At 43.9% G+C, this 26,676-nt stretch overlaps 1 protein-coding gene across 5 annotated transcripts in view; it reads left to right on the top strand.

Annotated features, from left to right (window-relative positions):
• The window catches only part of Fer (FER tyrosine kinase), a 305,523-nt gene extending 286,838 nt beyond the window's left edge, over positions 1–18,685 (top strand). For all 5 annotated transcript variants that reach the window (XM_055628366.1, XM_055628367.1, XM_055628368.1 and 2 more), the window contains 3 exons: positions 11,386–11,540; positions 15,645–15,767; positions 16,858–18,685. In XM_055628366.1, coding sequence (XP_055484341.1) covers positions 11,386–11,540; positions 15,645–15,767; positions 16,858–17,000 — 421 coding nt within the window. In that variant the 3' untranslated portion in view covers positions 17,001–18,685. The remainder of the gene's footprint in view (positions 1–11,385; positions 11,541–15,644; positions 15,768–16,857) is intronic.
• Positions 18,686–26,676: the final 7,991 nt, after the last annotated feature.

The raw sequence follows: 26,676 nt of genomic DNA, 5'->3' as shown, positions 1-26,676 counted from the left end.
TGGAAGCACAGTACTGTACTGGTAGTGACTGTCCTGCTTTTGTGCATTATGTGTCTAGGTCACATTGTTTTCACTTTTTGCTGCATTTGCAGTTAGATTCATTAGCATATCTTTTGTACCGAATTCTGCTTTTTTTTTTTTTAAATTGCTGCCGGTTCCTCAGACTCTGCTGTCAGAAAGCAATATTGCCCTGTCTGTACTAATTTTGTCTCTTCTATGTGAGCAGGTAACAACTCTGATACATGCATCATAGTCTGAAACCTCTCCCATATTTCTTTTGAAGTCATCTCGCACAGAAGTGCCTCCATTTTCTTAATTGAACAAATGATGTGGGCGGGACTATGTCATCATTTGTTTGCTCCTACTTCTTGCTTCCCTCCTTTCTTTTCTTCAGATTCCCTCTTTACATTACAAGGAACATGCCTGGAAGAACTCTTCTTTTGTGTAATATTTAGTGGTGCTCCATTCACTACTGCACAGATAGGGAATGTGAACTCCTGTCTGGTTTCGTCCCTTGCCTCACCTAGCTCATGCCTGGAAAATAACAAATGCAAGTTTTTGAAGGAATACACTCTATTTCTCAGTCTGTTTCCTGAAAACTTTAAATCATTTTATGAAATCATTATAAATTGCATTCCTGGTTTTTCTTATACCAACTATATGCACACAGTAGTTAACATTCATTGATGGACTTGGGATATTTCTTTATGGCCCTTGTGATATGTTCTAATCTGATAACAGAATTCACTCTGAGGGGTTTATTTCTAAGTTAACAAGATTCAGTATGTTAAGTGTTTATGTTTTACTTTTCTTCTCTTCATGTCTTGCACTAAGTGTTATTGGAGGATTGTGAGACAGGGAGGAATCCTCTCAGAGTATCATTTGCTGTTCCTACTACACCCAAAATGTCCAGAAGAAGTTGTGCTTAAATAACCTGGCAGATTTTGGTGCAAAGAAAGCCTTAAGAGAGGGTCAGTTTGGGTTTGTACCCCATAATGAAATCAGGTAAGAAAACAAGTATGGCGTCATTAAGGTGCCTGAGCCTCTTGTTGCTGGTGAAGCTGAGAAAGAAGTAAGGCCCCTGCTGAGTGGTGGTATTTCTCTGACTACCAGCTCTGCCATGCTGTTCCTGCTGGGCTATAGTTCTTCCTGCTACTAAGAAGCATATATTTTCATTATTTATTACATGGGACCTGTCACTCCAAAACAGAGCCACACACCACAGTGATTTTTTATTGCTAATTATTCTGCTAATTTGGGTCAACAACTTAGCTAGGCCCAGCTGAAAGTTTTTTATTATTCAGCTCTTGTGTCATTAACATGGCTCCATTGGACTAGAGACTACAGTAAAGTTTTATTCAACTGTCTGGGACCTCAATGCTGGATGTGGATGCTGCATGCACACACACACACACACACACACACACACACAAACTCACACACCTTCACTGCATGTTATCTATGTGTTCAGGAAGACAAAAGTAAAAGCTACAAGGTACCTTGTAGTCTGTACTCGAGAACCTTGAAATATTAGTCATCACATTCTTTGCAAATTATTTTGGCCCTGGTTCCATGCTGTGCCTGTCTTGAAGCATCTGCTTGTCAGCACTACCTGCAAATATGTAACTTCCAGGGCTGGGATTTCTGCAGTCATGTTGCTTTCTCTTCCAGAAGCAAACTCCGTGAAAGAAATAATTAGGTTATCTTTGTGTGCAGTGCTTAGCAGAGTGCCTGGCATGTGAAGGATGGAATAATGTGTTGATGTGTCCACACATGCATGTGTGCCTTGGTTTGTGTCCTTTTAGAGATTAAATGCTGTGATTTTAAGGTTAGTGGAAAGAGTACAAGGTAAATTGGAACTATATCCATTATGGTTTTAGTGTATGTCAAGTAAACCATGGAATTCAGTGTTCTTTGAGCCTACACATAGAAATGACCTGGTGTTTCCACATAACCAGAAATGATATTTTCTTTCTCTCTCTTGATCTAACATGCCATTGCTTCACAGTGTGTTTCAGGATGTCATGTGTCGTGCATTTATAATGTCAGACTTGTGAACATATATGACAAAATAAAGTCACAGGAACAAAAGTCTGCTTGCAAATACACCTTGATTGCTTTGCTTAGACTATCACCACCTTTAAATAACTGCCTAATACCAGCTGATAGTCCCAAAATGATTTGGTATCCCATATTCTTCCTGAGTTTCCACACAAGGAGTCATGAAACTGCCTGGTCACTGTGGTGGCTGTCATTGGCCTCCATAGCCCTGCACTTCTGTGGATTGTTACCATGAGTTTTATCATGTGGTTTGGGTGTCACTAGCTTTGCTAATTCTTGGGGCTCCTTTAGGCAACATAAAGTCACTTTGTCTACCTTAAGCCTTTTTAACACTTTATATAACTGTGACCTTCAAGTTGGCAAAGTAAATTTCACTGAAAGACCAACAAATACAAGAAATTGCTTAGATTTGACTTTATCATTGAATGTTTTCCTTTCTTCATAGATTGTGATTGATAGTTTTGTTGGGATAGAAGTCTGGGCCAGCGATTATGGTCCCTTAAAGTTCGTAGAACATCTGCACAGACCCTTCTGGCTTCAGAGTCTCCACTAAAATGACCCATTATTCTAATGGGTCTACCCTCGCAGCTGTCAATAATTCTTTTTGGTTCTATACATATAGTATTTTGATTATTATATTTTTGGGGGGATTCCTTTTCTGGTCTTGTCTATTTGGTGTTCTGTGTGATTCTTGTACCTTGATAGGCATCTGAATCTTTAGGTTGGGGAAATTTTTCTCTATGACTTTGTTGAAACTATTTTCTGTGCCTTTGACCTGGGTTTCTTTTTATTCCTGCATTGCTCTTATTTGTAGATTTGGTCTTTTCAGAATGTCCTGGATTCCCAGGATGTTTTGTGCCTGGAGTTTTTTAGATTGAACGCTTCGACTGGGTGCCCATTTCTTCTGCATTGACTCCAGCGCGTGAGACTCTCTCCACATGTCTCATATTCTGCTGCATAGGTTTTACCTTGGAGGTCTTTGTTTGACTTTCTGCATTTCTCATTTCCAGTTTCATTTCAGTTTTGGTTTTCTGTAATGATTCTGTTTCTGCTTTCATGTCTGGAACTATTTTCATTATTTCACCGAACTATTTGTGTTTTCGTGGTCTTATGTGATTTGTTCATCCATCCTTCGACATACTTATAATTGCTGTTTGAAGTCCTTGCCTAGTATATGTGTTTCAGCTATATAGCATTTCTCAGGACCCCTGTAGTAAGCTTAGTGAGTTCTGGTGGAATCTCATTGTGTTGGCTGTTCATGTTTGCCCTGGGGTCTGGGCATCTGCAGTTACAATGATTGAAGTGTCTCTAAGTGTTGCTATATGGTCTTGTCTGTATTGGATGGGTGTTCCATTGTTCGGTTTCTCTTGCCCTCAGCATCCTAGGCAAGTGTGGTGGCTGTGCTCAGAAAAGTTAAGAATAGTACTTTCGTTACCAGAGTCCAGAGACATAATGTATAACAGATAAGCTTAAATAGCTTATTAAAGAAAACACTGGATGAGAAGTCCATTCTCCAAACTTATAGTCCATAAGCCCACAAGAAACCATTGTTTTGGGGGGAAAGTCTATAAAATATAAATGGCATATAGCATAGTATGCATGCAGTTGATTGTTCAGTCTCTGTGGGCCCCATGAGCTCACGATGGTTGATTTTGTGGGTTTTCTTGTGGTGTCTTTGACCCCTCTGGCTCTTTCAGTCCTTCCCCACCCTCTTCTACAGGATTCTGCAAGCTCCACGTAATGTTTGGCTCTGGGTCTCTGCATCAGTTTTCTGGTAGCCTGTTATTGTGTCATGTGTTAGTGAATGATTAACCCTATGTGTTTGCTTGTAATATTTGTGTTGTTGGTACCTAGGAAATTAAGTTCTATTTCTCGCCTGCGCTCTCAGAATGGTGGTGAGTGAAGTTTTGAAGACTCTTTTCTAGATGTCTCTTGGGAGTAGAAGTCTTTGCCATGTGTGCTGCAGTTACCTGGAGAGATGGTCCTTGCAGTGCTGTTCACTGCAGCCTCCGACAGCTGCAGGCTTCTAACCCGTGTGCTTAAGACACGTCTGTTATATTAGCCTTTGAAATTCAGCACGTCTGCGAACTAAAGGGAGTTAGGTATTTTCTCCTCATCGGGGCTTTAATCCTTCTCCTCTTCACCTACACTAAACTATTAAGACATTTAACCATAATAGTTATTTGTTTAAAACATCCCCTAGAGAGAACCTCTACAGAGAGTCAGTATTCCTGTCAGTGCAGTCCACAAATGGTGGAAAACAGGTCACACTGACTATTTTCTCTGACTACTCAGAGAAAGAACCCATTTCATAAAGCTTTGAGACTCCCAGATTAACTACAGTAGTTGAATACAAAAAGGGGCCCTCTCCCCTTTGGGGCTGTTATGATATGTGTTTGATTCTGAGGTCTTTCAGCTCTCCGTAACTACTGTGGTTTTTATAAGGAAATAATGCATAGAGTTTGCAGTTGCACTTGTCCAACTAGAGTTTCTCTTCTTGTCCACCAGTGGTTCTCCAGCACCAACCTGTGTTAGAAAAGGGCTTGGGTGTATTTTCCAGCAGCTGTCAGGTAGTACCTCATAAAAGATATCTCCAAAAGCTGCTATTCCTCAGAGCAGGAAGCCCCGTGCAGACCTTCCTCTGCTGCTGAGAAGAGGCCACCCACTATAGGAAAACTGCAGTGGGGTTTACCCCATCCGGACTGTTGATGCCTTATATATGCATTTTTGCTCACACCAAATGTTCTATCGTGCCCTTAACTACTCACCAGATTAACTGTGTGCATCTCGGGGATCAGACTAGGTCAGTGCCATTATCACTGAGCCATCTTCTTGCCAGCCCATGTTTAACATTCCCACACACACATTGAAACCCTGATAAGTTAGCATCATTGTGTTTGGCTTTACCATTCAGATTTATTACAGAAAACAAAGGTGAAAAATAATAGTGTTTCTTTTCTTTGTATCTCCATGTTTCTTTCCCCCACCGCTCAGTATTTTCCTTTGGCCTTATATGTCTAGCATTTCTAGTAAAGTAGATCTGCTATCAATGGATTTTTGTAGTTTTTCTTATCTAACAATGTCCTTCCTTATCTCTATGGAATATGCTAAGTTGACAAATGTACCTATTAATAGAACATGAAGGCTGTGAGTCAATTTAAGAAATTCCAACGTAGCAAATTAAAATGTCTCTGTCCACCATTGTTTGAGAAATTTGCAAAATCATTTGAATCATTTTTATTCGATGTCATTGTCCCTATCAACTGTTAAGATTTAAATTTTTTTTTCCATATATTTCCACGCTTGATGATGTGTTTGGGTATTTGTTTGATGTTTATCTTGAGTTCACAAAGGGGTGTGTGTATTTCCTTGTAGTCATTCACTGCCTCTGGATTTACACTCTTCCTACCCCTCTTCTCCAACGATCCCTGAGTTTTGGGAGGAGGGCTGTGATAACGATGCCCCACTTGGGGCTGAGTATCCCACACTCTGTTTTTCTCTGCACCGTGGCCACTTCTGGGTCTTTGTGTAGATTGCCGTCTACCTCAGAAAGGTTTTCTGATGAGGGCCGAGAGATGCAGTCGTCTGTGGATAAATGACAGGTGGTTAGGATCTGGCTCCCCGTGGGCTTCTCTAGCCCCAGGCTCTCGGCCTGACGTAGGAGCCAGGTATGGATGACATCACAGACGTTCTTGACTGTGTACATATATTTCTTCAAACAAAACTTCTGCTTCATTCTTGTGTTTGTCTACTCATGTGTTTTGACCTTTGGATATTATTTTCTGGTTCCTGACTCTCCACTTGCATGTTTTGGTTGTTACTTTACAATTTCCTGAAACCCTATCCACATTTTTCTGTCTTCTTTCTGTTGTTCAGTTTGGCTCTTTTGTGTTTGCCTTTGAGTATACTGAATGTTGTGACTAGTCCACTACTGACCTGTCAGTAGTGACAGGTTTGGTTTTTGGTTTTTTCTAGTATTGTATGTTCAAGTTGTAATAGTTCTGTTTTTTAAATATTTATAAATTTCTGCTAAGAATTCCTGCCTTTCTGTGTAAGTGTATTTTATCTTAACGGTTGCCATGAAGCTTTGTTTTCCTAATTCTGTCATCTGGTTGTCCCAAGATTTCCCCTTACCTTTAGAATCTAGAATTGGTCACTTGAGGCTGGGTGGACTGCTGAATGACCCTAAGGCCTTCACAGCATGCTGAGTTTACCTGCTCCCAAATGAACTACCAGCCCTCAAACACTTACAAGTTTTGACCGTTATGCAATTTGAATTGCAGTCTTGATTTTGTGTGTGTAGAATTGGAGTCCCTGACATAGCATGCTGCAGAGCAAAATCATTACCACAAAACTTTGTTAGGTTCAGACTAAATTTCTGCTTTTGACTGCTATTAAGGCAACCCTGTCCATTAACCTTAGACCTTATGGTGGTTTAAATGTTAACTGAGCCTTCTAAATGAATGTATGTGTGTGTCCCATTAAACAGTAGCTCAGGGCTTCAGCTGAGGTGTGCGCACGGGGATCAGACAAGTTCTAGTTCTTCTCATTTTCCTACATTCTAGCTCGTAGGTTTCACTTTGCCCCATTTCTCTGGGTTCAAAGACAGAGCTTCTGTTGCAGTTTTCATTTCTAGGTCGGTTGCCCACTCTGTTCCTGCTTTGGGGAAAACTAAGAAAATTGGAGAGCAACAGAAGGGAGAGGGCACTCCTGTGTGGTCTTTCCAAGGCTTCTCACACTCTGGAATGCACATGCATGGATCTTGAAAACTCTGTTGTTCAGCTAGCTCACCTGGAGTCTTAGTTACAATCAGCAGGTGCATGCATTCTGATCTTACGGCCAGGAGAGAACAAAGCTCCAGATATAGGTTTTGAAGACTCTCTGGATCCAGAACTTAAAATACTGTGTTGTCTGTCCTCTTCAAAGAAGATGTGACGTTAGAACTAGATGCTCTGAATTGAATACAGCCACAGCCTCTTGAAGATCTCCCACAGATCATCCCTTGGTTCCTGACAACAGATTTGTATTTGACTATTGTTAGGGAGGTATTAAAAACCATTTCCACCTCACCCACAGAAGAGGTGAAAAGAAAAGGAGGGGAGCCATGAAATGCAATGCAGTGAGGAACAGATGGCCTGGCTTGAACCTGGTCAGCCGGCAAGCGCCGGCACCTCTCTGGATCCCTCCTCATAAGCAGGGTTAGAATACAGCGGGACGCACTGCAGAAATGACTCACCTCCAAAAACACATGAGCCAGGCCTTCACCCTGATGAGAGATTGAGTATTTTTATTATCTCCGTAATTCAAGAAAGTGGCAAACCCCGTGAAAGTATGCAGACATGGTTGACTATTTCTGCAAGCGTGCTCTACCGTCTCCCTCACAGTCATGTTTCCAGGCACTGCCCATTTCCTTTGTGATCGTGACATACTCTTATAGTGACTTGTTCTGGAAAATGACTTACATTTGTTGTTCTGGGCCTCTTCTGACAGTAGTACCTTCAACAGTAACAGTGCTAACCTATAAACAAAGAAAATAACAGTAGCTCATTGAAAGAGTTGATGCTGTATTTATTGTATGCTGCTAGTTTATAAACATTACCCTCCTAATCCTGCCAAGTTATATTTGTCAAATGAGTAAAATATAGCTAAATGTTCCAAGGCCACTTAGGTAGCAGAACTGTGCCCTTGGTAGGGCCTGAAGTTCCCAAGACAACATGGCTGATGGCTGTCTACAGATGAGGGAATTATGTAAGCCAGCGCCTGACTGTCACTTCCTTTGGCAGTGAACCAGCGGGAGTGCGTGGTGAGCTGCCACATTTAAAAGCTGGGCAGTGAGTCAGATTCAGTTTTTAACTTGGGCTTCCTCCATGGGTTCTCCATTGTGAGGCTTGATCCAGTGAATAAAACTAGTCCCAGCAAATCAGCAAAGCAAAGTGCTGCGCGTGTCTCTGTGAATGGCTGTGGGGCTGACCAGCCATGTTCCCTACTGAAAGGAGAAACTATTACTCCTCTGATCATGATTAGTGACTGCAAGGGTAAGTGAATACTGTGAAGAGCCGAAGAGCCGGCGTTGATGGTGGGATGTTTAGGTGTCCGTTGCTGACATTACCATTTAGACTCGCCTGCTGCGATAGTGCACGCCTAGAGCCGCAGCCCTTGGGGTGCCGGGATGGGAAGATCAGATGAGTCCCAGCCAGGCAGGGCCCAGGGAGCCCTCACTTCAAAACAACATGTGTTCCAAGGACAGATATATAAAAATCACCTCAGAATGAAACCAGCTATTTACTCAGAAGAAAATAATTTAAAATGTAAAACTAGAAGGATGCCTTCAGCCTGGAACATTTAAATAAGATATCCATTCATGAGGTGTTCTTTGAGCACTACTTTGTGCCTCATACTTGTCCGGACATTAGGAATCTAAGGAGAATGCAGGAGTTGACAGGATTCACCTGTGCTTTTCAAGAGCTTCACATCTTTGATGATTACTTTCCCCTCCTGCATTAGCCTTCCTCTCCATCACATCCCATGCTGTATACACACACACATGCGCATCCAAGGCTCCACATGGGGTAGGGCATTCCCTTGTACTGAAGCCCTCTGTGCACTCTCTACTTCTCTGGGTCTCTACAGAAAATGTTAAGGGTTTTTTTTTTTTTTGGTTTTGTTTTTAACATATATAAAACTGTTTGTTTCTCAGTTCCTCTTCTACAGTTACTAATGTATCATCAACCCTCTAAGCTAATCTGGTTTTCCCTCCCATCATACATCCCAGAAATGCGTGCATTTTGTAGCTTTTCCTGCTCCAGCTACATACCCTGATGTCTCTTGAACCTGTCCCATGACTCAGTCTCTTCCTTCCTCCTCTAACTCCTCCTGCCCTGGCTGGCAGGAAGTCCAGCCCTGTTCTCTCTCCTGCTCAGGATTGTCTGTAAACTTTTATTGACCTATCAGGGGACAACTGGGGAGCAGTGTTTACACAGAACTGAAACAGGAGATTCTCAGAACAAGGATTGCAACCAGATATGGGGACACAGAAATCAGCATCTGAATTACACAATAACCTAATAACTACAGAATATGCTCAACTGAGGTTTCAACTACTTTTTCTCCCCCTCTTTGTCCCCTGTGGTCATGGTTTTATTATAGCCACTGATTGTCTAAAATTCCCCTTGTCCAAATCCAGTTGAGAATTCCAGTGGCCAGCTCATAGTCCGACCTCGTGTTCCCCATAGTTGCTCACTGCTCAGTGCTCCTCCATGAAATGCTGTATGGTTCCCTCTGCCCTCTGATGCCTCTTTAGTGTTTCTTTGCCCTTTTCTTAAACCATAGTGTGTCATGGCGCCTCATCTTTGCATGACACCTTTCTTCTCTCTACATTGGCAGTGCATGTATTTTCCAATCGCAAACCTTCGAATGCCGTCCAAAAGCCAGAGCTGTCTCTTAGACCTCTCTGTGACCTTAGAATAGGTATACCAACTACTTACTCCTTCCTCCACTCAGACTCCTGATAGATCTCTCAAACCAAGTGTTGTTGATTATTAATATTTATCATTGATTTATCTTTTAGTTAAGCAGTGGTTATTCCTGAACCAGCTGTATACCTAAATCACCACACAGAGACAGGGGTTTATTTAGTTAACCTAGAGCACAGTGCTGGGCAATAGTTACTCCATCCTAAACTTCCAAGCCCGCATAGTTTCCTCCCATTCAGATTTCACCCATTATACTTGCTTTTAGTCATATCTTAGGTCCGGTTCATCTCTCCTTGTGGTTTGAAGTCCTCTCCTGCTGATCTTTGCTCTCCTACTCACCAACTTGCTTCCTTTTCCTCTCCTCCAGAACAGGATGTCCCACCCTATTCTCTCCATTGCTCAGCATTGTGGCTAGTTGTTTTATTGACAATACAGAGAACAAATGGTGGCATGTTTACATAAACTGGAGACAGGAGATAGTTAAAATAAGCATCACAAAGCAATGTTGGGATTGAAACCAGATAGTGGGGTAGAGAAATCAGCATTTGAATGAACAAGGGTAAATTTTAGACATTCCACAAGAACATTATACCAACATCCAAGTTTACCATTATATTTACTGCTTAGACACACACACACACACTTAAATGAAACACTTAAATAGCATAAGCATTCTCATATAGCAAATCCAAATCACAGAACATGTCTGGAAACCCCCTAGACTCAAAAGTAATCCCAGGCTCCTTGGTTTCCTGCTGCTCTCATTGTGGTTTCTCTGCTTATAGCTTCCTGTTTATCTTGTCCATGTTCAGGCTAGCAGAAGGGAGAGGGAGAGACAATTGCCCAGACACACTGTAGGCAGTTCTTATGCTGCCATTTCACTGACCAGCACAGCTGAACCTTACCTGCAGGGATACTTGGAAGCTTCACATTTTAAACAATATGGCAAACATTCAGCTAAATTCCAGATTGTTTTACTAAGGAGGAAGAAAATAGTGTTAAGAGGAAACCATCACTGACACACGCCCTTCCTTTGGGTCTTGGATTAAATACCAATTATCAAAGAGGCCTTCAGAGGCCTATCTAACCTACACTTCGCTCTTTATATCTGCACAGCCTAAATCATGTCATATGGTGCTACACACACTCATGACTTCCTTTATGGATAAATCTGGTTGCTGAATCTTCTCACTAGACTTTGCTTTGTTAGCCATATGATACAGCCTCAATGAGTAAAGTAGAACAGAGAGGGATAAAGAAAGCCAAGAAGCTGTGTAGAGTTTTGCCTGTCCTGAGTGCAGAAGAGTTTCCCACCTCCTCACCACCTCAGCCTTTCCTGTCCTTTGGGAAGCTCTGGGGATGGTCTCTTGCTATAGTCACATGCCACTACTTACATAATAAAAATAAACCAAAAGTATACAAAATGCAACTTCCATTTCCCAGTCACACTAGCCACAGTGCAAGTCCTGAGCAGCAGATGTGACCGAGCACAGCAGTCCATTATCTTAGCAGCTCTTGGGCAGTGCCCCCCTCGGGAAGCTAGTCAACAGATGGCAGACTCTTAGTCTCTCCCATGACTTTCTCTTCTAAAGGAGAATCTGCATTTTTCTATTTAAATGGAAATCTATGTGGTGCCTAGAAAACTAGCATGTGGCCTGCTCCATATGCAAATGTTCTCCTGGGTGATTTTTACCTGTGACAGAATTGATAGGGAGCCTGGTAATTCACAAGCGTTCTTAACCTCATTATAAATACACTGCAGATGTGAAAATGCGAAGTGCGGGAGTCATAAATGTGAAAGCAGCTTTCAACTTGTTTTAATGGGTGTTTTCTGTATCTTGTTATAACCTAGGGACCTGGCTGCACGAAACTGCCTGGTTGGTGATAATAATATCCTAAAAATCAGTGATTTTGGAATGTCAAGGCAAGAAGATGGTGGAGTGTATTCATCTTCTGGCTTAAAGCAGATCCCCATTAAATGGACAGCGCCGGAAGCTCTTAACTATGGTAAGAACGGACTCTGGTTCCCCCTGAGAATAAGGCTGGCCTGCACCAGCACAGCACACAGGCACGGTTTGGGTAGAGCAACACAGAGCGGGTGTAAACGTCCTTCCCATGCTCTCAGGCATGACAGACGTGCTCACAGCTGCGAGACAGCTGGGCTGAAAAGGTAAATGACCGTGACTAGACATCTAAGAATTCCTATTGTTCCAAAACTGGGCACCATCATGGCCATGCATCAGGTATTGCCGGGCTGGGGCCTGTTGGTTTGAATAGCCTGTAACTGATCCAGCAATCTTATCTAAGGTTAGACATAGTCAGTCGAGTCTTCAGTTTGTCACTCCGCAGGATCCTGGTCTCAGCCTCTGTCTCTGGAACTTATAAAAAAAAAAAAAAAAAAAAAACCACCCGTCTCATTGCCCAAGGTTTATATAAGAGTGGAGATTTTTGTGTTGTGTTTTTTTCTCTTCTTTTTTCCACTGAAAATTTTTATTGTGAGCAAGTCAGGACAACACATGGGAGTTAGTCCCTGCTATCCCACAGTTGTCCCCTGGGGCTGTTGTGGTTAGTACAGAATTTTCATACACCCAATAGCCCAAACTAGTGTCATTTCCTGGGGAGCCACTAGGTAATTATTTGAGTGTAACTGGCTTGGAAACCTGTTGACACAGAGTCAGATGCCTGGTGCCAGCAAGAGGGAGCTGTGAGCTTTCTAGGGATTGTAAACCAGCCTTAGAGTCCAGTGGAATCCCTGTCACTGCCCACAGGATTCTTCTCTGAAGTGGGTGCTTACCTTATAGATATACTACTAGATGAAAGATAAGACTGTAACACTTGTATCTCCACAGAGGTTTTCTTTACTTGCAAAATGTTTGTAAAAACCCTTGTGACTAACTGTTTATGGCAGGTAAATCTCTGCTCTGAGCACAGTGTGCTCTAGTGAACACCAGCCTCACGAAAGAATGTCCGAATTAAAGACTAACTACAGCTATGTGGACCAGACAAACATAAAGTGTTTTAAGTTAAAAAGACAAGTAGGAAGCTCTTTGGCTGACATTTAGGGACTTGTTTTTTTAACTGCCTTTGATTTTGTAAGATGCAGAAGAATTTAGGTGAAGAGAAAGAGTCTGTAGAGGGAGGTGACAGCACAGTTTAGTATGTGCTGTCCAGTCCAGGAGGAAGTTCCTGAGAAGGACACAGCCTCAGGGTCTACAGATTTATATTATGAAAGATTGGCTTCAGAACCTTGCACTTGTTGTTTGGTTGGTTTTTTGTTTTGTTTTTTTAAACAAGTGGGGAGGGTCAATTATCTCATGAAAGTTCTTAATTTCTTGTTATACTTCTATATTTACTTACTTCATATCCAGGAGCCCTTTCTTCTCTACTGCTTCCTTCCTTCCCTCTTGCCTCAGGCTGCTGAAATTCTACTCAGATCTTACATGAAGAAGAGGTCAGGGAGATAAAAACAATTTTCTCTCTAACAAAACTCTGGAAGCTTTGACTTAGGCCTGTTGGATTAAGTTGTGCCATTAGTGTTACTTAAAATGTCTTTAAAGAATCAGGCAATATTAAAGGGTCCCTAACCCACACCTGTCTTTAGCTACATAATTTCTCTTTCCAGGCACAGATATTCTTGCCATGCTCTCCTCTTGTTCTCAGACTTCTGAGCCATGTTGTTGTGACTATCTCTCTTCATTACCTTTTCCTCGCTCTGGTAGGATGCCCCGACAGCAGCAGCTTAAGGGAGGAGGAGCTGATTTCTGGTTTCTGTTTCCAGATGGTCATAGTTTGTTGTGGCAGGAAAGGCATGGCAGCAAGAAACAGAGAACGAACAGGAAGTAAGGCTGGAGCATAGGGCATCAGCACCTGTCCCCAGTGACCTGCTTCTTCCAGCAAGGCTTCCTTACCTTCCCAACATCCCCACCTCTTGGGGACCAACTGATCACACCGATCAGCCTATAGGGACATTTCACATTCAAACCACTACACTCCCCCACAAATAAATGATAGTATATGTAGACTGTATGGCTTGCATCTCTTCTACCCTCAGTCCAGTTTTCAACAAAAATACTAGGTTTATAAAGAAAAGGTAGGACTGATCTTCAGCTAAGAAACAAAGTCATCTATTTATCAGTTACTGACAAAAGTTTTCCAGCAGGGAGTGGAAGAAGGGGTCTTCCCCAGGGAAGAGCACATCAGTTGGTTGTCCGTTGTCATCTGGTCACCACTGAAAACACATATACAAGTAACAGTATAGGGACTAAACAGGTTACATTTAAATATATATGTATATACATATAAGCATGCATGTGATGACAGTTGGTGAAAAAAGAGGCTATAAATTTGAAAGAGTCGGGAGGAGAATATGGAAAGGATTGGGCAGAGGAAATTGGGAAATTGGAGAAGTGTTGTAATTATCTCAATCATTTAACAAGATAACCAGTTGCCACCTGCTTGTTTGGAGATGATGGTGAAGCCCACAGCATAACTAAGCAGGAATAACTTACAGTTATAAGCTATAACTACTGAGACTCAGGATTGAGAGGGACACAGGATTTTCTGCTTAGATATATTGTTAGCTTCCGGCCTGGGCAAGACATCTCCTACTCTATGCTTATGTCAATTGTAGTGCCTCTTCTCCAGGGGGCTGAGCGGCTCAGACAAGTCAAAGAGCAGCACAGTGCTGGCTCAGACTTACTCTGCAATGTTGAAAGGACCCAGGTTAAAGGTCAGGGAGGTTACAGAGGCTCTGAATGGGATCTGGTTACAAAGTGCCTGTCTTGATCTCCACCACACAGTATTTTACAGGGTAAGGTGTACATCGACATAACTTCTTACAAATTAGCCTTAACCTCAGCCACTGATTGGGTTTCATGAAAAGACATGATGTGTGAAGAAGAGTAACTCTCCTACCCAACAGCTCAGGAGACACCCATAACTACCTCTGGTCTAAGCAAGAAGCTAATTCCCCAGCTGGAGCTGATAATCAGCAAGTGCCCCAGACTGAGTGCCCGTCCCAGCACAGGCAGCCGCTCTGGCCACTTTACTCTCTTCCAGAATGGAAGAGGCCTGTCCACTTTAGAGGAACAGTTTTCTAGGAGTGGCATTCATAAATCCTTGAGTAGCAGATGGATAGAAAATGTTGTGATTCAGGCAACACATTGCTGTAAGCCAGCACTGGAGAGGTTCAGGTAGGACCTGGAGTTGAAGGCCAGCCTAGGCCACATGAGACAGGCAGGGCAAAGCCTTCACCATTACTGCAGGTGACAGCATATGCCATGTGTTAGACAAGACTCAGAAGTACATACTGTCCTGGAGACTGGGAGGGATGATTCTGCTGCTCCTCCCTGATTGCATATCTACCTCCAGAAGGCATCATGGGTAGGATTTTTATCTCCATGTTTCTGCTGAAGGGGACCAAAAAAATTTCTCAGAGTTCAGTTCATGTAGCTCAGTAAAACAGGTGCACCCAGATATTTTGACAAAACAAGGTACCATGTAATTTGAATACGTTCTTTTTTTTTTTATATCAGCCAGCTATTTTAATTTCCAGTCTATTCAAACCACACAGAGAAATGTTTTTTCTGCAAATGTAACTATCAGTGGGGAAATGAGACCTTTAAGCATGTAAGAATATCTGTAAACAGTGGTGAGGAAAATAATTTGAAGTCAAAAAACCTTCCTTATTGCTTTAAGTTTGTTTTGTAATTTTACTGGGGAAAAAAGGATGCAGGCAGAAGACCAAATTGTAGAAATCCAACTTATCTAATCTTCTAGGCACTGATGTGTGCAAATTTGTATTTTTATGTATATTCAAACCAACCATCTCATCCAGCTATTACAAGGGAGATAAGCCTGTATGGTGGCCGAATTTTTGTTGTTGGGGAAGGGGAGAACTGTTTTATAGCTCATTTAACTGAACTAGCCTCCTGAAGACTCCATCTAATTGTTGGCACTGCCAGGCCTGGAATGAACACGAGCACCAAGAATGGGATGTGGCTGTGGCACTCCTGTGGAAGCTGGGCCACAGGAGCCTGAGAGTGCTGCTCAGAGAGCCACTGTCTGCCCGTCCCACTGACTCACCTTTTATCACCATTTTCTCCCTCTCAGGGAGATACAGTTCTGAAAGTGACGTGTGGAGCTTTGGCGTCCTCCTCTGGGAGACATTCAGCCTAGGAGTCTGTCCATACCCTGGAATGACGAACCAGCAAGCACGAGAACAAGTGGAGAGAGGTAGGCCGAGGCCTCGGTGCCCCACGTTCATGTCCTAGCACAGCAGTGCCCGTGGCCTGTCTGGACCAGATTTGGGAGGGAAGAGTTACAGTGCTGTTTGTGACATAATAAAGAGGAAGTAGAGAAGTCTACTTCCGAATACTGTGGGTGCTGTGGGTGCTGTGGCGCCTACAGAACAAAAGCAAACACTTGCAAGCCTGTCCGACCCGTGTCTCGTAGGTGGCATGTAGCTGAGATAGCTGTGAACGTGGCAAGACAACTGGGAGTTTATTTAAAGCATCCTTTTCTTTTGCAATTTGTTAACTCTACAAGTTCCCAAGTGTGAACCGCATGCACACCAACCCTACCGTATCACAGTAAGAAAGGGTTGGGTATGTCTGCAGGGCTCTCAGCACATAAAGAGAACTGCACTTTATCCTGCTTGTCTGAGGTAAAAGAAGGCAGACTGCCTTAGAGTGCGTTGCTATGTCACACCAGACAAATCCCCTCAATCCTCCAAGTGGAAACGCTTCCAGTTTCCAGGAGGAATGCTGAGAAGGTAATCTGAAGGAAGACCATGGTCCTCCAGATGGAGACGGGGTGGCTGGCTGGCAGTAGCCCTCCACACACACGTGTAGGTCACAGCTTCCAACAGAAGGAATGTTGCCCCAGCCTCTACTCCGTGGCCAGCCTGCCTGGGGTGCCTGAGTGTGGGGGTAGCCTGCCTGCCCTCCTTGCACACACACCTCCCAGTACAGGACCCCAACACTGCCAGACAGAAGCCTGTGAGGAATGGAAACGGTTCCTCCTCAGCTCACTGCTGAGTGAGTGTACAGGCCCCCGTCTCCAGGCTTTGTCTTCATCTGATAACTCTGGAAGCTAATTCTCAGAACAATTAAAATATCAGTTGTATATGCTACAGCTTACTTGAGACTTGCTGAAGACTCCGTGGCTGTCTGTAATTGTGTGTTCCGCATCATTCACAACGCTGACAGGGGTCTGTTTCTATCCCAGTTACTGCGTAAGGTACTAACGTTTGCAAACAGCATGATGCCCCATGTGGGTGTTATGGCATATTCCCTTCCTGAGTTCTCTTCTCTTGAATCTTCAGGATACCGGATGTCAGCCCCGCAGAACTGTCCAGAGGAGATTTCTAAAATCATGATGAAGTGCTGGGATTACAAGCCTGAAAACCGCCCTAAGTTCAGTGACCTTCACAAAGAGCTCACTGTCATCAAGAAGAGATTCACATAGTACCAGGCAGAGCCAGCCTCCACCTGCAGGCCTCTGTCCTCAGCCACCCTGATTTTACACCACCTTACTGCAAGCATCTTTGAAGGTTATGGTTTTTGGTTTTTTTTTTTTTTTTTTTTTTTTTTTAATTAAGTGGGTTTTTAAAGTATGTTAAAGGCAAATTTATTCAAGAAATAAATAGTCCTTCCCAGGGCCATAGCTAACCACAGTAGCCCTACCATTTGAAGCCACTGTAGAGAGGAAAAAAAGCACAGGCCTAACTGAGAAGATAAAAGGTCTATCTCTTCATGCCTAGGACCACCGATGTTCTTCCAAGGTTTTCTACATCAGGCATAGCTGTGGGGTGCTCTCCTCTGCCACAGGCCCTCCTCAGTTGGTGCTATAAACAGCATTGGTAGCTCATGCTTGCAGGACGCATTCCCACCACAGTTGGCTTTCTACTCAGCCAAGACAAGATTGTACCTATAAATATAATCATATATTGGGAATTACTTGGACCTCCTAGGGTTTTTCTTCTCTCTCCTATCAGAACAAGCCCGGTGAGAACATCACGCTCCTGGGTTATTTTGTCTTTTACCTCCTCGGTTCAGGCTGCCGAAAATGGTGTGTGGAAACGTTACAGAGGGCACACAGTATAGAGGCAGCTGCTCCTACAGGGCATACAGAGGAGAGGGGGACAGAGGAACAGGTGACCAGGAGGGCAGGTTGGGAAAGAAACAGCTAACCAGTGTGCAACGAGGAGAAGAAAACAAGTAGCCTTCCTCCCTGACGTACAGCTTATAACACAATGGTCTGAACTCCCTAACAAGGTCTGAGAAGTGATTCAGGAGCTCACAGAGCCCAGTGGAAACTTCCCTAAAGATCTACAGTCCACAAAAGGAGCAGCATGATTCTAATTGTACATCTTCATCCTGGGGGACAGTCCCAGAATGGCGTCCCCTTTATTCGTGCCAGTTTCTGGACCTTCAGAGTCCATGACTCACATTCACAAACATATCCACGTATGTCTACTGAAGGGCATGGTTGCTCATGAATGAAATTAATGGGCCAGAAGTCAAATCATTGTTAATGAAGACAATCCCTAAGGATACCCATCACCTCCATCTCCTCTTTTCCCCCAAAGCCACTACCTGGAAATCCTACTGATAGCTCACAGCTCTGCAAGCCCACTGTGTGTCAGATGTATGCCAGTTAAACTAGGATTTGGTTGAACTGAATCTTACTGTGTGCAGGGAACTTCCCCATGATCTGTCACAGTTGTCTCAGGATCATTGTTTCCCCGCACCACTGCATGCAAAGCAACCTCCCTATCCGTACAGCTCTCCCTCAGGTCAGGCAGAGCTCCCCTTCAATGGCTCACACCACTGCAACCCAAGTACAGGGTGCCATGCTCTGCAGGCGTCTGCCAGCCCTCAGAAGGAGATAAGACCTTCCCTTTCAGGATTTCCAAGTGATTCTGTCTATAATACACTGTCTATGAAAGAGACAAAACAGCATCTCCCCGCTCAGCACTATGGTCCCAGCAAGTGACGGGAAGCTTGGCTCCAATCAGGGATAAGACCGGAAGTGTAATCCTTGCGTGTCCTGGTGGAAAGAGAACCATGGCATTGATATTTCACTCATCTAAGCTATTAGGATTTGCAATTCACATCATAACTCTTTGCTTAAATTAAAAAGGCTTTTCAAAACATCGTGACATCTGCAGCATTTAAATTCTATTTTATTCTTTGTCCCAGAGCAGGCAGAGGTATAGTTTAAGATTAACTCATCGGGAGCCTTTCAGGATCATGTCAGTCGTATAGAATATTAAATTTAACATAGGCACACGCATTAAGGAAAGCTTATGCAAAACATTCTTACTGTTAATTTTGTTATGCTTGAAGCATAATTTATTCATCCCTTCTGTTACTGATAATTATTGGAATTATGTACTTTAGGAGGCTAATCCATACCCAGAAAGTGCACATATAAATATACAGTTCTGATTTGCAAGTTGATTTAGGGAAAAGAGGCTGCAGAAATGCACAAAGTTCTATGACTCCTATGGTTGAAAAAGTAGTAATAGTAAACAGTGGCAACCAACTAACAGGGATGCGGCTGGCCCTGAGCCTGGTCACAGATCCTCATTTTCCTAGTGGAGCCCTCGTAGCCCTGCCCCGAGCTTTCCTCACTGGGCACGAAGGAGAAGACTGGTAAGCAGAAGCTGGCTGACTTTTCTTCTGCATTTTTCTGCCTTGAGTCACCAAGAAGCCTTCATGAGAAAGGGCGAGTTCACTGTTTTCCAGAAATAGAAAACTTGTCTGTCACAGTAGCATTCATGGTTGGTGTGTTTCATGTGACCTATGCTTTTCTCTCAAAGCCATTTTCTTAGGAAGACGATAAAGCGTTACTAGGCTTTCTTTCAGCCTATCCTGCTACCAGGTCAACAAGGGGAAGTTCCATGTGATACTTTCTCCTTTTTCCAAGACTTAACAGGGACAGTACAATTGGTTCCTCATTCACAGCTGGCCATCTTCCCACAAGCATCCATCAGTATAGCGTGGAGTATGTCTCACAGGAAACAGGAGTATCTTATGACTGAGACTGTATTCATTTCCTAAAATAACCAAGTTTCTGTTTTAGCCACTGTTTCCATCATCCAGCTACAGCACTGTGCCAAGGCTGTGTTGACAAGCAAGCACTTTAGTTGCAATATGTGCTCCATGCCAGGACTCAGAGTGAGCAAACTGGCAGTGCAGATCTCTGTTGTGTCATGGTCATCAGCTGTTGTACTGGTGTGCATGAACATCATCTTAATATGCTGTGTGTACACTCCCTCACAGCCACGAGTCCTCGAAGCAGGAGTGACAGCTTGAAGAGGGTTGTGCTTGAGTCCTCTTCCTTCCAGCACACTCCGTTTGTCATGCCACTAACATTCCGCCTGTCTCTAGTCAATAGATGTGATTGCCAGGGGAAGCCAGACTTCCCTATCTGGAGATCAGAGCCCTCGTGCAAAACTGCACCACAGCCGAGAAATTGCTGCAGAGACACGTCTCCCTCATGTGTCAGTGTCTTCAGCAGATGGGATCAAAGGCTTGATAGGAAAATCCATCGTTAAAGTGGCACGAGAGCTTAATATCAAAATAAAGTATTACATCTTATTAACTGATTTACTATACACATCAGAATTCTTTTATTAGATTTTTTTATTTTATTTATATTTTTCTGGGTTTATTAGTTTCATGTCAAGTCTGAGTATGTACTTTTTTGAGAATCCAAAATGTCACTCATTTCTGTATAAGACCACCTCAATTTAAAAGCCAGCAAAGTCACCCTGCTGGGACAGATAGACTTAAGCTCCCATAAAATGACCCTTTGAAAATCGTGTTCTAATACAGGTAGTGAATCAACTATTTATCACTGCCCTAAGTTGGTATGAGAAATGCACCCCTTGTCCCCACAAACCATCCCTCTGCCCTCTACTAAATTCAAAGATGAAATTCAGTGGTAGCATTACAATCACTGTGCTGTCCTGACAAGGTATGAACATTCTGGGATGATAGCAAAAAGAAGAAGAAAAAGCCTGCTGTGAAATTATTCATCCCTTTACACTGGCCAGGAGTAATGATCTGGGAGTAGGAGGCCTGTCAATGAGCTGCCCAGGCAGGCTGCAGGGAGGCAAAGTGAGCCAGTTCCCTGGAGCATGTGGAGAAGGTGGACAAAAACTGAGAGTGTCACCAGGAAGTCTGAGGAAACTGCCAGGAGGCCAGACTCTTCCCACAATAAATAAATAAACAAACAAACAGAAAAGATCATCAGCTTCAAAGAGCTCACCCCAATGCCAGGGCCTCTCTGTAGCAGGAGCCACTTGGCACCCCACTCAGAGCTGACACGGTGCAAGGGGATATTCCTCCCACTGTCCCAGTAAACTTGGTCCCATGTGCTCAGTCTTGAAGAAGGGTAGCCAAGGCTCTGTATTTGTACCTGTTATCAGAACTCCTTAGGTGAAGGCCACTGACTCTTCACATTTCATTGGAAATCTTGGTTAGGTAGGACCTAACCTGGGCTAAAGTTTCCTAAATGAGAACATGCTCACATCATCTTGTGGTACCTGTGGCCATCAGGAACTAAATGGTTCCTAGGGTTATCTGCTGAGAGGTGCTCCTACGTGGGACTCTTGAAGGAATAAACCAGCAGGGAAGCTGGGAAAGTTGCGCTGCTTTCTGACCTTACACCAGGAACCTTGGGGAGAGAGAAGAAATAGTCTCAAGAAACGTTGTGAGGCAGAGCCCGGTACAGCTGGGCAAGGGGTTGGGCATCCAGCAGACAGAGGCAGTGAGAGCAGCAATGAGACCCACTGAAAAGCCCCAAGCCTTGTTTGTCACCACAGAGCCAGCCTTGGAGACTGGAGAACAGCCTCCTGCTGGACAGAACCAAATAAAACACACCTCAAGCCTCCACAGCGGCTTCTCGAAGAGCCCAGTTGACTGTCCGCCTGTCTGCCTGCCTTATGTTCCCTGCTGTCTCAGGAAGTAGCCACTGTTTCTCTGCACAGCTGCAGAGGTAGAAGTCAAGCCCATTTCGTAAGCACGGGTAAACTGAGTAATGACACACCTAATGTGGCCAGCACTGCAGGGGAGTTGCTATGACTGTTTCCAGGTTTCATTTATTAATGAAAAGCTGTAACACGGCAGGTTTAGCTTCCTTACTAGCGAACTTGTCAGAATCCTCAAACAAGAATATTGAAGAACATTTCAGAACTACGTGCCCAAACATCTGTTAAACCAGCAAGACACACGGTGTTCCTCAGAGGACCTGAGTGCTAGGTCAATAGACCTCGTAGAACAACGTTCTCACGTGCTGTGTCAGATCCAGGAACTCTCAGACTTGCAGTTTTCCACACTTGCCCTTAGCTTCTGCCTACTATCCTTTCTCATCTTCAGCTTCGTAATGCTTTGCCAGAACAGAAAAGCCTTCATCGCTGGTTTATAAACACAAGTTTCTTCTGGGGTTTCTCTGCCCCCCCAGGAATGTGCAGCCCCATGAAGCCCAAGCACACAGTCAGAATGCAGACAGGAAACTCAGGTGCCAAGTGTGCTGAGAGTGGCCTTATCAGCAAAGGTTTTGGGGATTTTTTTTTTTTTTCCTAAGGACAGAAAGACTGTGAGTGAGCATGCCCAGGCTGAAAGCATCCCTGTTGTCCTGCACTAGTAAACTGAACCCCCCCCCCCCAAGCAATACTGGAGCAGAACTCTGTACAGAAAAGCCCTGGACATCTGATTCTTCCACACACAAGTCTAGGATAAGACACTCTGTATCCTCTATATACAATAAAAGTTATTCAAGTTACATCATGCTAAAAGATTTTCCAAAGCTTCAAGAAAGAAGGCACTGTGAGGGCTTGCGTTCAAAGTAAGCCGGTCTACCTAAATACATACCCTGGAACACTGTATGAAAACATCAGCTCTCCTCCATGGCTTCCCCAAGCACCTCCCCTCCTGGAAAACCAGACACTACCCCCTCTCTATTTGTTGGGAATTTCTGTAGCATCCAAATAAGTAGGTTATAAATGCCTCGTGGGAAGCCCTGTAACTACCAGTGCCCACAACAGAATGGTGAGAGACTTACCTCGGCCACCTGGTGAGAACAGCAAGAACCCAAGTATGAAAAGGGAAGTTAAATGTGATTCCGAATTCTGGTTCCTGTTATCTTCATGTAGCACTCATCAAATCACTTGGAGGTGTTCGAGGTGCCTGACAATCATCACAGAGCAAAAAGTGAGCCTGTCTTCCTGAGGTCTCCAAGTGCCCTGTATTCAAAACCTTCAGGGCTTGGAGGGAACCAGACAGCTGTTGTTATGGATACCCTGTGTAAGAAAACCACCCTCCCCCCGCCCAGCTTATCAGTCCATGCCTTTTTTTTTTTTTTAACTAAAAACCATCTTAAGAATTTTCCTCTTACAAAGAACTTGGTGGGAAGACTTGCCTGACAACTCATAAGAAATACCAAACTAGTGTAAGCAAATACAGGCAGGGACCAAGGTCGCTCCTCACAAAGGACAGCTGGGCTTACCCTGGACATGCCATGCTGCAGGACCCCACTCCATGCTAGGCGTAACTGCTCTCCTGCAGCAACAATCAGAAGACCAACACAGTTCCAAAGAAGTGAATTTCCCTTCGCTCCTTTGGCCCTGGGCCTTTCACATGCGTGGTACACAGAATGTGAATGCATCCCAAAGAATGAGATCACTTCTTTGTTTAGCATCAAGACTGCATCCTCCAGCTTCAGCAGGTCATGTAGGTATACGTCACAATCAAGTGGTTCTGATCAAGTCAAACAGAAGCTCATTTATTTCCAATTCATGACAAAAGTGGCCAGAAGACAGAAAATACCTTTCATCTGCTGGAAATATCACCTCACTATCACAGTGTCAGTATCCAACTGTATCCTGTGACAGTCTCCATGTGGACGGTTCCATCGTCGTCGTCCTCCTTCCTAAACCACTGAGACTGCCTGTTGAATCAGCTTCTCTAGTCAAACAGCTATAGATTTTTATATCTAGATACCTGTAGGCTTTATGTTTGTGTTTCAGTATGGACCAGCGGGACAGTGAGGATGAATGGTGGTGCACATCCTGTTGACTTTAAATTAGAGTTTGTATGTAAGTTGCTTAGTTTGGTCTGGATGCTTTTGTTGAGTGATCAGAGATTCCAGAACTCCCTGAAAGCATAACTGTGCAGCTGCATTAGGCTTAAAGATCATGGAAGTACAAGACAATAAAAGTGAGCTGTCAGAAACCTCCAAGCCACTCTGACTTCTTCAGGAGTCCAAGCAAACTGAGCACAGAAACAAAATACTCAACTGGTACCCAGGTCATCTTAGGCTGCCATTTTCCCAGCACAGGCCCACAGAGAGCAGGTACAGAAATGCGGTTTTCTGAGTTGTTTCTCAGTTTGTTACTAGATGAACTCAGTGGTGAGGGAGCAGGGCCGCCCTTGGCTACCTGTGGTCTAGTGTTTCCTTCTGTAACCAGCATCGTGAACCAGGCACCCTGGGGTTTTCTTCAGTGCAGATGTATAGCCATTTTAATGTCAGGCTAAAGCACCTTTACTCTTTTGTTGTTATTTTAAAATAATATATTTGTGAAATAGATAAAAGAAACACTGGAAAAAGGGTGCTTCTGAAAAGGACAAGTATAGAACATATGAACAAGGTCTGTGGTGGCTTATCTGGCTTTGTAAATGACCCTGAGGGTGGGCGACAGCCACGTGTGTTAGGCGGTTGGTTAGTACCTTTGGCCATTTGTATCTCACATCTGTATTTAACAGGTATTTATTTGTTAGATTTTACATTCAGAAGAAATACACTTTGAATTTTGGCTAACATTACAGAATGTTGTGAAAATTGCCTTCTACATTTTTTATAAAACACAATTTCATCATTTTTGTAAATTATGGCCATTTTTGGACAGCCTTCTTTTTACCAGAAACCAATTACCATCCACTGGTTTGCAGAGCCTCTTTTTACTGTGTCCTTGTAATAATGTAAAATATTTACAGCAAACTGTGCCGTGTCTGTTTGATCTTTCCATCGTGTTTATATTTCTCTTCGTCTATCACATAAATATGCTCAAAGAAGAAGAAAGTGAAAGTGGCATTTCCATGGTTACTGGCCTCCTCAGGCTTGTAGCACTGCATAGAAATTATTAGCTTTGAGTTTCTCTGTAATTAAGCACCTAAGTCCTGATGATGATGATGTGTGCTTCAGTCAAAGGGTCTCTTTCTGTTTACAAATCAAATCTGAAATGTCGTTCAAGTCCAAGTTTTCAATGGGCTTTGGGAATCTGCCAGGATTTTCTTAAATACAATTGGGAGGAGCTGTTTCATTTTTCACATCATTTGTTTAGGTACTTGTGAGGATTAAGGGGAGAAAGGTGGCTGGGCTGCTATTTGGAAACTGTCCCCTGCTGCTGTGAAGGAGCTCAGACATCAGTGGGTACATTGCTGCCTCTGCAGTGGGGCTAAGCTGGTCCCAGCCAAGGGCTTGGCTTCTGCATGCCCATCCCGGAACTGCACACTTATTTACCCAGCATATGGGCTGACCGCATATTCTGTCCATCACTTGCTTTGTCTACGCTAACCCAAGCACCCTCTTCAGGACTGATCCTGAATAAAGAGTCAACCCAAACTGCTCCTTTCTGTTCCTGGTACCACTCAGCTGCTTGGGTGTTTTAGTTTGGGTTACTGTTGACCCTGATGGAACACCATGACCAGAAGGTACATGGGGAGGAAAGGGTTTATTTGGCTTACACTTCCACAGCACTGTTCCTCATTGAAGGAAGCCAGGACAGGAAATCAAACAGGGCAGGAACCTGGAGGCAGGAACTGATACAGAGGCCATGGAAGGCTACTGCTCACTGGCTTGCTCTCCCTGGCTTGTTCAGCCTGACTTCTTATAGAACCTAGAACCACCAGCCCACTGGTAGCCACACCCACCATGATCCGGGCCCTCCCCATCAATCACTACTTACACTACTTACCCTATAGGCTTGTCTGTGCCCTGGTCATAGGGAGGTATGTTCTCAGTTGAGGTTCCTATTGGATGAATCTAGCTGATGTCAAGTTGACATAAAGTAAGCCCTCACACTAGGATAGGCACAGTACCCATCCAGTCCTCTGACCTCACTCCTTTTAGATCACTGTCTTAGGGTTTCTATTCCTGTGAAAAGACACCTTGACCACAGCAACACTTATAACGGAAAACATTTAATCAGGGCTGGCTTACAATTCAGAGGTTTAGTGTGTTTACGGTCATAGCAGGAAACATGGCGACACACGGGCAGACATGGTGCTGGAGAAGGACCTGGGAGTTCTCCATCTGGATCAGCAGGCAGCAGAAGTGACAGTGACATATTGTCCAGGCTTGAGCTTCTGGAACTCAAAGCCCAGTACCAGTGACACGTCTCCTCCAACAAGGCCACACCTCCTAGTGCCACTCCCTGTGAGTCTATGGCGCCATTTTCATTCAAACTACCACAATCAAGCAGCTGGGTGTTTCTGGATTGGTGAGTACCTTCTGACCATAGCTCTTCACTGTGTTCTGGGGGGTGTTAGCTTCTTACCCAGCAGATCTGACTGAATCCTGGACCACCTCTGTCTGTATTGACTTCATTAGTACCCGGTGCATCAGTCACCCAGGATGCGTGGCTCCCCAACTGAATCCCCTTCTCCACAATGAAAGAGCAGCAGTCCCGAAAATCCCTGAAGTTCTTGTGGCACTTAAAGCCCTGAATATCACTGTGCCTTCCCCTCCAGCTGGTGGCAGATGTAACTTACAGAAAATACAGGGGTTAGGTCTCATTTCCATTAAAAGCATCACTGAAGCTGTGGGACGTCTCTCCGTGGACCTCAGCAGGTCTTTCCCACCATCCATTCCAGCTTCCGAAAAGCATCCTCACTCCCTCTCCTGGGGGATTTCCACTTCAGTGAGTGTCATAGTTCTGACCAGAAGGCAGTTCCAAGCGCCCACCTCAAGCTATAGCAGCTCAGGAAGCCATGAGCTTTCCCTGCAAAGTTGGATCCTTTCTGTCAAGACATGAAGGACAGATAGAGGAGGAGAACACATTCTTCAGGGAATACTCTATCCTTCAAGCAGGGCTTTGCTGTGATTCCTGCTTCCAAGCCCTCCATATCCCTGT

This window comes from Psammomys obesus, unplaced genomic scaffold, assembly GCF_907164565.1.
Source record: "Psammomys obesus unplaced genomic scaffold, mPsaObe1.curated_primary_1811, whole genome shotgun sequence".
NCBI lineage: Eukaryota > Metazoa > Chordata > Mammalia > Rodentia > Muridae > Psammomys > Psammomys obesus.
The sequence above is the reverse complement of the archived record's forward strand: the minus strand, read 5'-3'. Positions and strand labels throughout refer to the sequence as shown.